Source organism: Danio rerio, chromosome 21 (assembly GCF_052040795.2).
Source record: "Danio rerio strain M-AB ecotype USA chromosome 21, GRCz13ab, whole genome shotgun sequence".
In the NCBI taxonomy this organism is placed as follows: Eukaryota; Metazoa; Chordata; class Actinopteri; order Cypriniformes; family Danionidae; genus Danio; species Danio rerio.
In genome coordinates this window covers 41,613,473-41,628,144 of record NC_141041.1, presented here as the reverse complement: position 1 = coordinate 41,628,144, position 14,672 = coordinate 41,613,473, and the positions used below count along the sequence as shown (strand labels likewise).

Here is a 14,672-nt window from a genome sequence, read left to right as displayed (position 1 = left end):
CTCACCCTATCCATAAGAGTGCGCCCTGCCACCCTTCGAAGGAAACTCATTTCGGCCGCTTGTATCCGAGATCTTGTCCTTTCGGTCATGATCCAAATACATAATATGTTATCAATATAACTTATCTCTAATGCAACAACAAACTCTGTACCATATCGGATGTCAATTCTTCACTGTAAATGCTAGTGCTTCTGTTTTTTTCTGCAACCTCGATGCTCGCGCATCTTGAATGTTTACAAACTGGTAATTCGTCTATAGTGCATACAATCTAAGCAAAAACCTGCATAATGCACATTAAAGGGCAAATAAAAAACATTGATAATGTAAAAATGTTAAAAATGTGCTTTAGTAAAATTCCTTTTTAGAATACAGAACATATTTGCCTGTAAAGCATTTCTCTGGACATTGTGTAAAATAAAAGCATACTAATAGTCCATAAAACTAAACTGTAAAGCAGTAATTTTTTAAGGTAACTAAATTAACTTTTCTAGACATACTCAAATCAATCAAACTGACTAAACATATTAAGTTAAACTTTGTATAACCTAATGTAGTTTTTCAGTGTAACAGTCATTTACTATAGCATAGATAAGCTAGTTTTATAGGTTTGTTGATGCAAAATGTTACCCTTTGTCTACATCAGACATGGCTGGAAACTTGGATGTAACAACGCCACCATTGCAGATCCATTAGTCCTTCTGTCAGTAGTGTTTGGAGCTTGTCTGAAATAGAAATAAGGGTTTACTGATTATAGTGGATTCTGTTTCTAGTCGCTTGGTGCCATAGCCCATAGCCTGGTCTAGACATAACTCTTGCAGGCAAACCCTCATGACTGTTTGCAGATCTTAAAATTTATTACAACAATATGTTCAGGCTGTAAAATTTGAAGTGATGTGACTCAATAGTAATAATCCAGTGAATAAACAGAATAAAAAGAGTAAGAATAAAAATAAAAGGTTCATTGAGTATTCAGCGGAGAAATCGGTTAGTCTCAGGTGATTTTGTTGTTTGTACTTTGCATATTTTGTTTATTACAGTTAAAGTCTTTTAGCTCTTAGTTCCATTCGCTCTCCTCTTAAATTTAAACTTTTTCAAATTAATTTAATACATTTTGTAATTATAGAAAAATCCCCAAATTCTGTTTAACTGAGAGACTTTTCAAACATATTTCTGAGCATAATGGTTTTTAATATTGCATTTTTAATAAATGATTTCTTTCATCTGACAGCTTTACCTGTTACCCAGCATTAGAGTCGCACAATTAATCAAAACAAGATTGCGATCTCGATTTGACCCGCTAGACGATCTTAAGCCAGCATTTCTACGATTCTACCAATCATATTTTCAAGTTCAGGAGAGAAGCAAAGGCAGCCGCGCATGTCTTCACATTGTTTTACATACATTGTTCAGCAACGTGGACACCAATGGTGTTGAAAGAGTCACATACTGTATTTATAAGGTATAATTCACCTCAAAAATGCCATTTTTGTCTTCATGTAATGTTGTATTCACGGCCTCAAGGACATTTTAACAGTATGTCTGATAATATTTTTTCTTCTGGAGGAAGTCTTATTTGTTTTATTTTGAATAGAATAAAAGCAGTGTTTATTTTTTGAAAATCATTTTAATGTCAAAATTATTAGCCCCTTTATGCTATATTGTTTTTCGATAGTCTACAGAAGAAACCATCGTTATATAATAACTTGCCTAATTACCCTAACCTGCCTAGGTAACCTAATTAACCTAGTTAAGCATTTAAATGTCACTTTAAGCTGTATAGAAGTGTCTTGTATTTACTATATTTAATGTCATCATGGGAAAGATAAAATATATCAGTTATTACAAATGAGTTAATAAAACTATTATGTTTAGAAATGTGTTGAATAAATTTCCTCTCCGTTAAACAGAAATTGGGAAAAAAATAAACAGGGGGGTAATAATTCAGAGCGGCTAATAATTCTGATTTCAACTGTATATCCACACACATAACAATTGTAGAAAACAAAATATTCTCAAATTTTACTTGAAAAGGTATAAAATATGTTTAAAAAAAGTCTTTATCTTCATCATGGGCACCCTTTATTACTCATCAGCAGCCCGGAATTCCAGCTGAATCCAGATCAGCTTTCTGAATGTCTAGTCCGATAGTGTAGATTTACAGCTCACTCCCCCCCACAGCCCAGCAGGTGAACTCAGTCGAAACTTGACACCAATCCAGAGTGACTCGTGTCTCATTTCTACTCAACTGTTCTCTGTGCATGCAGATGCTGTTACGCAAACAAGAGGATCCGGGCCTGGATCGAAGAAAGCGGGGGTAACATCTGCAGTGTCTGACGAATCGGTTGCAGGTGACAGCGGTGTATACGAGCCCTCGGAGAAAAGGTAGGATACCAGAATTTGTGACCTTTTATTATGGATTTGTATTTAAAATGACAAATTGATGAATTGGCTAATGATTAATTGAGTAATCATTTTATCTGCACAACTTATCAATGAGTACATGTACTGGGACACTAATAATCCAATTTTAATATGATTAAGACAATGCTCAAGGTCATATTCGAACTAAATAGAGATTGGATTAAGACATGTGGATATGCCAATTTTAATCACATTATTGAAGTGCATCACAGACATGTTTTTACCGCCGTGTATGATTTTCATCGCATTTTGCGACAGGATAGTCTAAACACTCAGCTGTTTGACTATTTTTTGCACCTACCGAGAGACCTGCATTGCAAAATGCTGAGTTTTTTTTGTCCTCATACGGCTTACACTATCAAATTCCATTAAAACTACATTCTTCTAGCAGTTCGTACTCGCATCCAATATCTAGTTTGTCACGGCTGACGTTCATGAAATGTTCCTGAATGAAAGTAAAAATGAAACACCTGGAATTACTTGAAACTCCAAAGGAAATGTACAGTGCATCCGGAAAGTATTCATAGCACTTCACTTTTTCCACGTTGTTTTATGTTACAGCTTTATTCCAAAATAGATTCAACTCATTTATTTCTTCAAAATTCATGATTTGGAAAGGCATATGCCTGTCTATATAAGGTCCCAGGGTTGTCAGTGCATGTTAAAGCACAAATCAAGCATAAAGACAAAGGAATTGTCTGTAGAGGAGAACCTTACAGAAGTACAACCATTTGTGCAGCAATCCACCAATCAGACCTGTATGGTAGAGTGACCAGACGGAAGCCACTCCCCGCCTGGAATTTGCCAAAGGGCATCTGAAGGACTCTCAGACCATAAGAAACAAAATTCTCTGGTCTGATGAGACTAAAATTGTACTCTTTGGAGTGAATGCTAGGCGTTACATTTGGTGAAAACCAGGCACCGCTCATCACCAGGCTAATGCGCTCCCTACAGTAAAGCATGATAGTGGCAGCATCATGCTGTGGGGATGTTTTTCAGCAGCAGGAACTGGAAGATTAGTCAAGATAGGGGGAAAGATAAATGCAGCAATGTACAGAGACATCCTGAATGAAAACCTGCTGCAGAGGGCTCTTGACTTCAGACTGGGGCGACGGTTCATATTCCAGCAGGACAATGGCCCAAAGCACACTGCCAAAATATCAATGGAGTGGCTTCGCAACAACTTGGTGAATGTCCTTGAGTGGCCCAGCAAGAGCCCAGACCTAAATCTTAACATCTCTGGAGAGATTTGAAAATGGATGGACACTGTCGCTTCCCATCCAACCTGATAGAGCTTGAGAGGTACTGCAAAGAGGAATGGGCAAAACTTCCCAAAGACAGGTGTGCCAAGCTTGTGGCATCATATTCAAAAAGACTTGAGGCTGTAATTGCTGCCAATAGTGCATCAACACATCGAGCAAATGCTGTGAATACTTATGTAAATGTGATTTTTCAGGTTTTTTTATTTTTAATAAATTTGCAACAATTTCAAAAACTCTTTTCCACATTGTCATTATGGGGTATTGTGTGTAGAATTTTGAAGAAATAAATGAATTTAATCTATTTTGGAATAAAGCTGTAACATAAACAAAATGTGGAAAAAGTGAAGTGCTATGAATGCTTTCCGGATGCACTGTAGGTAGTGAGATGAAGCAATGACGTCATTAATGACGAATTATGTGCTGTAACATGTAAAACGGAATCATGAAAGGAACATTCAAAAAGCAACTCATGTAAACACCTTAATCAAATTAATGTCTTCCTCAGATTAAGGTAAATCATTTGATTACTGATGTCCATGTAAACGTAGTCAGTGATATAAAAGACACTTTTCAAATTTTATTTTAAAGACCAGGCTATTGTACTAGATGCCAAAAAAGGTCACTTTAGGTTGACACACTTGTATTTTTTTTAGTTATTTTTTTGCAGTTGCAATTTATGCAATTTTAAATTCTTAGACAAGATTTGTATTAGTAAAGTTGTTGAACATTCACTGGTTCTCTACTCTTTCTTCAAAGAATTCAAAACATTTGTCATGCAAAGATACCGATGCATATTAAATAATCAGTTGTGAAAAAATGCAAAGCAATTTAACCATTTATGCTTTGTTCTCTTCTCTTTTCAAAAAAGAAAGTGGAAATATTGTGTCCATTCAGTCCATTCCACATTATCAAAGAGCTGCATGGATCTCAAAATTCAACGTTTATTTCAGGAAATCTGTGGAATTTTTGTACTTGGTGCAGATAATATTGTCAAACAGCTGTGTGTATATATATATATTATCCTGTTGCAAAATACGACGAAAATCGTACATTTTGGTAATAGTTTGATTGTGAGTTTGATTAGGACCTTAATCAAATTAAATTAATCAAAAATCGCTGTTTACATGGTAGACTCTTAATCAGACTCTTATTGGTGTCCATGTAAACGTACTCATTGTTTCCCACTTGCACCAAAAAGTGCTCTCTTGCTTTTCTTTTTTTGGTCGTCAAACAACTGACAACTGCCATGTGTGTGTCCTGTCGTAAAATGTAGTGAAAAGTACTACAAAACGGTAATAGTTTGCTTAAGACAGCGCTCGAAATTGCGATCATTTTGGTCGGATATGTGCCCGAAATTTTATCTATGCGAAGTCAAAATATATTTGGGATTATAGTTTTGCTCATAATTTTTGGTGGGTGCACCTAAATTTTGACCTGTGCGTCTGAATTTTTAAAGTTAGGAGCACCGGTGCTACCAAGAAGAAAGGTTCATTTCGAGCCCTGTAAGGTGTTTACATGTCTTCAATAATGTGACTAAAATCGGCATACTCCACATTAGGGTTCGGCGATGTCGACCAATTTGGCATCGTACGATGTCTAATGTGAAACATCGCGATGGACGATGGCATCGTCGTCATAGGCGGAGGTGAATTATTATTTATGAATAATAATTAATTCATAACGAATTAATTACTTGTAGCCTACCGTTTAACTACCTGACCCGCATATTTTACCCATAAACAAATCATAAATGAATAAAGATAAGTTGCACACAAATTACCACCTGTCAATCACTTTTTCAGCGGAAGGTTGGTCGGTAAAAAAAAGTGCACAGCCAACAGTATCTGAGGTTTTCACTAAAATTACTAAGTACAAGTGTGAAAGTGAAAGACTGAAGCAGTGTACTGATGCTGTGACACGTTACCTGATAGATTCAAAAGACCAAAGAGTCGTAAGATAGAGACAAGATTAATTTAATATCACCTTTCACAACTATAGTGAGACGTGATCCAGTGGTACATCCTTGACTGTCCGACGTGCACTGCTCACTAGAGCTCAGATGAGCGCATGACAGTGTGTGTGGCTGTGTGTGTGCGTGGCTGTGTGTGTGTTGTCACATGATGTGCGTTTCAGCTGACGGAGGGCTGTTTAGAAATGCTTGGTAAAACACGGTGTGGATGTGAATCATTTTCGTTCTAAAAGGCCATTTTAATACTAAGACGTATTAGTGTTTCGCGAATGGGTTTGCAACGGAGACGGGGCGGAGGATTGGCGATACCGGCTCAGCAACGTGTTTTCTATTGGCTATCTGCGATGGACGATGGCATCGTCTTACGCCCAACCCTACTCCACATGTCTTAAATAGATTTCTGTTTAGTTTGATTATAATTTTAGTCAGTTATTAGGGTAACCAAAAATCGCTGTTTACATGGTCAACTCTTAATCAGAGTATTATCTTAATCATATAAAAATCTGAGTATTGGTGTCTATGTAAACATACTCAGTGTCCCAAATTAAGGTTAACATTTAATTGATTAGTTTATTGTTAATTTAAACAGCCACAGTTCATTGGAATTTATAAAAACTGACATCCCTGATTTGGACTGTAAAATGCTTCTGTTCATTTCCACAGACCTGGGCTTCCAGTTGAGCAGCTGCTGGCTTTTGATGACGGGAGCTCAGCAAGCAGCGCTCAGATCAAACTTGGCCTGAAGTACGAAGTGAAAGAGAAGAGGTTCACCGTGTTCGTAATGCAGCTCTCCAACTATAGCGCGCTCTCTCTGCCAGCCAACCAGAACATGTGAGAAAGCGCTCTCTTCCTGCCAGCTTCATTTAAACATGATAGAGTCATTAATTTTAATCAGTCAGATGTAATTTTGATATAGCATCGAGAGGAGCATGTTGAGTTGTATGAATGGATTTAACCCAGTCGGTTGCTGCAAAAAAACTTTTAATTTTGACTTTTTTCCTTGAAGTTGAAAACAAACCAACATTTTTACTTGATTTTTAGATATTCGGATTGACACATTTTAGCTTTTGAATTCAATTGATAAGGGGAAGGCATCTAAGTCGGGACAGTTCCTAACCAGCAATTTAAGACAAAAATTTGATGTTTAAATGGTAACACTTTAAAATAAGGTTCATTAGTTAATGCATTTACTAACATGAACTAATCATGAACAACACTTGTACAGCATTTATTAATCATAATTGAACATTTACTAATGCATTATTAACATTCAAGTCCATGCTTGTTAACATTAGTTAATGCACCATGAGTTAACATGTACTAACAATGAACAACTGTATTTTCATTAACTAATGTTTATTAACATGAATAAATACAGTAGTAGATGTATTGTTCATTGTTTTTTCATGTTAGTAAATGCATTACTTAACTTTTACAAATGAACCTTATTGTAAAGTGTGACCATTTAAATCTATACTCCTTGTTCAGGTTAAAGAGCAAAGAAGTAATGCTTTCACAAAAATAATGGTATATGAAATAGCCAGTCATAATAACTTTTAGCAAGCCTTATCCATAATAGTGAAACAGCAAAACTTCATCCCTACTGTTAAGAATTGTCTTGTCTGCTTTCAATTTTAACTTATTTGTATGATGTTGTAGGCTATAAGTGCCTTTAAAACAACTGACATTGTTTAAGTTGATCTCTTAAAATTGAACACTTTACGTTCCACAACTGTTAAGATAGTATAAATAGTCGGCTCTGTAGAATATACAGTACATACAAAATCACATTTACAGTGCATCCGGAAAGTATTGATAGCAATTCTTTTTTTTTTCTTTTTTTTTTTTTTGATGTTACAGCCTTATTCCAAAATAGATTAAAATAATTTACTTCCTCAATATTCTACACAAAATACCCCATAATAACAATGTGAAAAAAAATTTTTAGGAAATTTTTGCAAATTTATTAAAAATAAAAATCTTGAAAAATCACATGTACAACAGTATTCACAGCCTTTGCTTTGAAGCTCTAAATTGAGCTCAGGTACATTCTGTTTCCACTGATCATTCTTGAGATGTTTCAATAGCTTAATTGGAGTTCACCTGTGGTAAATTCAGTTGATTGGACATGATTTGAAAAGGCATACACCTGCAATGTACAGAGACATCCTGAATGAAAACCTGCTTCAGAGTGCTCTTGACCTCAGACTGGGGCAACGGTTCATCTTTCAGCAGGACAATGACCCAAAGCACACCGCCAAAATATCAATGGAGTGGCTTCACAACAACTCGGTAAATGTCCTTGGGTGGCCCAGCCAGAGCCCAGACTTAAATCCTATTAAACATCTCTGGAGAGATCTGAAAATGGCTGAACACCGTCGCTTCCCATCCAACCAGATAGAGCTTGAGAGGTACTTTAAAGAGGAATGGGCAAAACTTCCCAAAGACAGGTGTGCCAAGCTTGTGACATCATATTCAAAAAGACTTGAGGTGCATCAACAAAGTATTAAGCAAAGGCTGTGAATACTTATGTACATGTGATTTTTTAGGTTTTTTATTTGTAATAAATTTGCAACAATTTAATTAAAATCTTTTTTTTACATTGTCATTATGGGGTATTGTGTGTAGAATTTTGAGAAAAAATGAATCTAATCCATTTTGGAATAAAGCTGTAACATAGAAATGTGGAAAAAGTGAAGCGCTATCAATACTTTCCGAATGCACTGTATATTGCATAATAATAAAAAAAATAATAAAAAAATAATAATAATAGGTTGCATGCGTCAAATCTGGTGTTTGAATTTTTGAAATGAATCACAACTCTTTGAATTGACATTGTATTAATTCAAATTATTTTTTGAGTTCCGCTTAGTTCAGATCCTCTGATTGGCCAAATTCTGTCTAACTTTAGAATGTTGAATGTATGTGTCTCTGATGGAAAAGGAGCACCTGTGATCTGAGTTTGCCTTGCCTTAATTTGTTCTGTTGCAGATATGTTCGCGTGGTGGTTCTGCCATGCTCGGAGACCGTTCGGTGTCTGTTCCGCACACACTGCGCTCTGCCACAGGAGCCCGTAGAGTTAAAGGAAGCGTTTAGCCTGCAGGTGTCCTCCACTGCTCTCCGACAGAAGACCCTGCGCATTGATGTCTGCACCACCAGCAAATCAGGCCGCGAGCACTGTCTAGTGAGTGTCAGATCAGAGAATGAGCAAATGGCTAAATGTCAGTAATGTGATATGTTTGGCATTATATGGGACATGATCTTGATTTTTTTTTTTCATTTCCATTTTTTACAAGCAAATTGGCCGCTTCTGATTTCCGATTTTATTCATTTATTTGTTTTTTCCTTTTTTTTAAATATCTGTTAGAGTTTATTATTGTACAGTGTAAAGTAAAAATGTAGGGATTTGAATTAGCTTTGTGAAATTAGTGGCCCGTTTTCACTAAGAGGTACGGTACGGGTCGGTATTGGTCACCTTTATCAGGCATGCGATTCCACTGCCAAAAGGGTACCCTTTTAGTGGGCGCGATGTACGACAGAAAGTTTCAGACAACGTCATTTTTACTCAAGAAAATGTCACAGTAGCGCTGTATGGGTGGTTCACATATCATATGAGAAGCACATCTCACAAAACAGATGCTTTATACACATACATACTTGTGTATAAATGTTCATTACATTTCTATGAACATGATTTAATTATAACTTCAGATCAATGATACAAAATGAAATGGTTTCAAAAACAACACAAAATATAGCTTACAGTCAGTGCAAACCTCTCATATGTGTCTTTAATCTTCAGCAACACATGTAGACTCATGTTAGAAAGTCATTCCTTCAGTTCATAATAGTCCAAAGTGCTGCAGAAAGCATTATTTGCTGCTGTTTTTTCGGCTTCTCCTTTGTTTTTTCACGATTCACTCTCGCGTTTGTTTGTTTTTGAAAGGATCTAATACAGGGGTGTCCAAACTTGGTCCTGGGGGGCCGGTGTCCTAAAGATTTTAGCTCCAACTTGTCTCAACACACCTGCAAGGATGTTTCTAGAACGCCTAGTAAGAGCTTGATTAGCTAGCCCAGGTGTGTCTGATTGAATTGGAACTAAAATTTGCAGGACACCGGCCCTCCAGGATCGAGTTTGGACATGCCTGATCTAATAACTATGTAATGATGTAATGTAATGTAATGTGTATTTATGGCGTATTTATTGTGTATGGCCATACACCCAAAGCGCTTTACAATCATGAGGGGGGCTCTCTCCACACCACCACCACTGTGCAGCATCCATTTGGATGATGCGACGGCTGCCACAGGACAATGGCACCAGTGCGCTCACCACACACCAGCTTTTAGTGGAGTGGAGAGACAGTGATAGAGCCAATTTCGGTGGATGGGGATGATTGGGAGGCCAGGATCGTAAAGGCCGATAAAAGGACTTTGGCCAGGACACCGGGGTTACACCCCTGCTCTTTCACGAGAAGTGCCATGGGATTTTTAATGACCACAGAGAATCAGGACCTCGGTTTGTCTCATCCGAAAGACGGCGCCCACTGACAGTGTAGTGTCCCCTTCACTTTTACTGAGGCGTTAGGACTCCCGCAGACCACAGGTTGAGCGCCCCCTGCTGGCCTCACTAACATCACTTCCAACAGCAATCTAGTTTTCCCAAGTGGTCTTGCATCCAGGTACTGACCAGGCTCAGTCCTGCTTAGCTTCAGTGAGTAACCGATCTTGGGCTGCAGGGTGACATGGCTGTTGGCTGATCTAACTAATAACTAACTACTCTTTTAAAGGAAAGTGCCCAACTCTTTATATAATTAATTTGACACTGAAGTAAGGTCAATGTTTGTTACGATTGGTCTAATTAATGCTAAATATTGAATGTTTTTTTATGGGTACAATACTATATGTCTGTACATACTTCAGTGTACATACTTTACCGTATCCAGCCTCTGTTAATACTGTTTACACACATTTAGTGTACAAATAAAAAAAAAAAAAAAAAAAAGCATTGAAGTACATTTTGTATGCATGATGAGCCAGAAAACCAATAATTGTCTCTTTGTGAAGTTTATTTATCAACTAATTTCTAAAGGATCACGTGCTTATGATTGCTTGCGGCTGGTCCCACGTTATGCAATTTATGATTCACCAATCAGACGATTCCTAGGCCACTATAAAAAAACATTTAAAAAGTATCAAAAGTTCCATATAACAGCCATCTTCGTTTTGAAGAATCCCCCCTTCCACCCCTACTCCTCCTCCTTTCCTAGATGGGTGGCATGGTGGCCCAGTGGTTAGCACTGTTTTCTCACAGCAAGAACATCCCTAGTTTTAGTCCTTACCAAGCCAGCTGACGTTTCTGTGCGTAAACTGTTCAGCTGAGTTTACACGTTCCCTCCATGCTCACGTGGGTTTCCCCTGGGTTCCCTGGTTTCTACCTACTGAAGAATTAATTGACTAATCCAACTCAGCACAATAGACATGCTCCTAGTATGTAGTTATCTCTTAAGAGCAACCACTGTCTGTTCATTAGTTACTACAGCAGGGGAGTTCTCGAGATCTACCTGAGCTTAAACTCCCCTCTCGCCTTGCAAACGGGAGGGAGCCCCGGGCTCGGGGATCTTATGAACTCTTGGCTCTGTCTCGGGATAGCATGCCAAACAAGCTTAATAATCAATCACCAGCTAAGTGTGAACTCTTGAAGCACCATTAATTTAAAGCAAAAATCAACTAATTCTGAATTCTGGCCAGTCAATCAGTTCATCTCTAGCTTATATGTACAGTTGAAGTCAAAATTATTCACCCTCCTGTAAATTTTTTTTCTTGTTTAAATATTTCCCAAATGATGTTTAACAGAGCAAGGAATTTTTCACAGTATTTCCTAGAACATTTTTTTCTTCTTGAGAATGTTTTTATTTTGGCGAGAATAAAAGCGTTTTTAACCATTTTAAGGTCAGTATTTTTAGCCCCTTTAAGCAAGTTTTTTTGGTAGTCTACAAAAGAGACTATAGCTATACAATGACTTGCCTAATTACCCTAACTTGCCTAATTAACCTAGTTAAGCCTTTGAAAAATATCTAGTTAAATATTATTAACTGTCATCATGGCAAGATAAAATAAATCAGTCAATAGAGATGAGTTATTAAGACTATTATGTTTAGAAATATGTTGAAAAAAATCTTCTCTCCATTAAACAGAAATTGGGGGGGAAATATAAAAGGAGGCTAATATTTCTGACTTCAACTGTAAATACAGGCCTAGATCAAAATAAATCTGATCATTTTTTTTTTTATTTTGCTCTTGAAAGGCTGGTGCTCAGATCAGCTTGGCTGATGAGGAGTATTCAGAGGAATGGTGCACCAAGTGGTACAACCTTCTCAACTGCACGTACATGCCAGAAATGGATGGAAAGCAAAAAGAAACAGAGATGCCCGCTCTGCAGGAGCTGGTAAAGTATTAACACAAATACACACTCCTCAATTCACTTTACTTCACCACAGCCGAATGCCTTGCTAACGATTCTTAGAAACAGTCTTGCCATACTGCTAAGCCTGTCGAGGAACAAGAAGTCTTCATTCATATTATATTCAGTTTTTGCGTCATTCAGATGAAGCAATGGATTCTTTCCTGGCCAAGCAGCCTTTCCGGCTTTCTAATGCTGTTAATAATTGAATTATGTAGAATTAGCTGCTTTGCTTCTTATCAGCAGTTTTGATTGTACAAACAAGCTGTTCTGTCCAGACGAATTAAAGGAATGTCCATTTTACATCTCCTTTCTAAGAATAATGCACAAAATAATGCCTGAAGCTGTTCTAAGATTTTTCATTTTCTGGCATTAAAATTGAAATAATCAATAACGTTACATATATGAAGTGTCTAAAGTAGGGCTGTGTAATTAACTAATTAATCACACTTTTTTTCTAATTAATCATGATTAATCGCGAAAAGCAATATTTATTACACAAATAAAAACACAGACATGTTAATGGCATTTGAATTTCAAAACAATCAATGCCAATAACAAACAAAAATAATTTCCATGTTGAATTCTTAGTGGACTACAAAAAAAAAATTCCAAAATACAAGCATTGCGAATATGGAGAAGGGAAAATTATAATAATATTAAAGTAATAATTAAAATATTATTGAACACAAATAATTGTATTCATTGTAAGGTTATATTACGAGTTGAGAACATTAATTGTAAAGAAGAAACAATTTTGCTCTGTCCTCCTTAACATTTAGCCGGTTGGGGGACAACGTGGCCATGGGGTACTTTAAAGGCATGTACCAAAGACTATAGACCACAGGTGTCAAACTCAGTTCCAAAAGGGCCGCAGCTCTGCATAGTTTAGTTCCAACCCTAATTAAACACACCTGATCAAACTAATTGAGTCCTTCAGGCTTGTTTGAAACCTACAGGTAAGTGTGTTGGAGCAGGGTTGGAACTAAACTGTGCAGGGCTTCGGCCCTCCAGAAATTGAGTTTGACACCCCTGCTATAGACTTTTTACAGGGACTTTGGTCACACCATCTCTAAACATTTAATTCTAAACAGCTTTGAGGGATAACAGACACAGCAAAGACTATAGAATACATATAGAATGCCTTAAAGAGACTTTGGACAAAGTCAGCAATGTCAGGCGTTTGCTGTTGTTGCTAGAAAATGCACACATGCACACAGACAACGCACATGATTGCGTTCATCAAATTTGCTTTAACTAAGCGTTCTAAAGTATGGCTATATTGTACAAGCAGGAATTCTGAAACAGCAACGTGAAGCAGATGCTTTACAAAAGTTGCGTGTAAAAGCCTGTGCACACCGAGACGTTTTTTGCTTCAAGTTGTGTAACGCCATCTAACGTCAAGGAGTGATTTTGCATACTCTTCTGCTCAACGTCAGTGAAAATCGGTGTGTACGAGCGATAAGGGGGAACAGGTCAAACTTAATGAAACATTTGAAGGTGCATAGACTCATCTTAAAGGCAGAGGATGTCTTTGACAGCTTGTGACATCATCTGGCACTTTCACTGAGTACATTTACATGGGCACCAATACTCTGATTTTATGATTAAGATTAAGAGTCTACCATTTAAGCAGCGATTTCTGATTACCTTAAAAGACCACCCAAGTCACGAAATGTAGAGTTTTTCTTTTTGTTTACCATGCGGCATCAAATTCCTTTAAAACAGCACTCTTCCAGCAGTACTTACTTCATATTTTCATCCAGTAATTGTCACGGGGCATGAACAATATGTTGCTGAATGAAAGTGAACTGCTGAACTGCAGTTAAAGTCTAAAGATTAAAAATGAAACAACCAAATTTGCATGAAACGCTGGAGAAAACACTGGATAGCCAGGTGATGCGACATTAATTGTTTTAGACTGAAACTTTCCTCTACAAGCACTTTCTTTGTTCTATACATATTTCTTTGCATGTAGAACACACATCGACCACAACAGGATATTAAAAAAACTGCAACTGCGTCAATTGCGTAAATTTTTTTTTACGCGTAATTATTTTAAATTAATCGCGTGCGTGAACGCGCTAATTTTGATACTCGAGTAAAGTTTAAATCACATGAAAATGTAAAATAGGAAAAAACATTATAAGATTTTTTTTGGTTAACTATGTAAATAAAAGTATGTAAAACTTTTTATATTATTTTTTTTTATTTTATTTTATTGTTTACATCAACAGAACAGACCTAAAAATGAACAGTAATCTCTTGACTTTATAGGCCTCCTTAAATTGAATTCATAAATCCCTTATTATTGAAAATGCACATCACTTCACCCAAAATATGTTTATTTTGTAGATAACTGACCAAAAAAAATACAGTAAAATAAATATACAAATTATAGCGAAAAATTTTTTTTTACAAAAAGAGCAAACTAGTCTATATGAAGTGGTCAAAAATTGTTTCCATAGCCCCTTTCACACAGTGATACCGGTAAATATATGGAAAATTTCCTGAACGACTTTACCGGTAAATTAAAAAAAGCGCTGTTCACACAGTT

The 14,672-nt window shown here is 36.7% G+C and overlaps 1 protein-coding gene across 10 annotated transcripts in view; it reads left to right on the top strand.

The window, feature by feature from the left end:
* wwc1 (WW and C2 domain containing 1) overlaps window positions 1-14,672 on the top strand; it is a 462,139-nt gene that overhangs the window by 73,336 nt on the left and 374,131 nt on the right. Inside the window, exons 12-15 of one of the 10 annotated variants that reach the window (XR_015520517.1) lie at window positions 2,265-2,382; window positions 6,316-6,483; window positions 8,644-9,612; window positions 9,780-10,657. Coding sequence is in view for 1 of the 10 variants with exons in the window: in XM_087301746.1 (XP_087157872.1) it covers window positions 2,265-2,382; window positions 6,316-6,483; window positions 8,644-8,836; window positions 11,960-12,100 (620 nt within the window). In the remaining 9 variants the exon portion in view is untranslated. Of the gene's footprint in view, window positions 1-2,264; window positions 2,383-6,315; window positions 7,426-8,351; window positions 8,389-8,643; window positions 9,626-9,763; window positions 10,658-11,959; window positions 12,101-14,672 lie in introns of those variants that run through there. The other 9 variants (XR_015520519.1, XR_015520518.1, XR_015520521.1 and 6 more) reach the window with 9 other exon arrangements.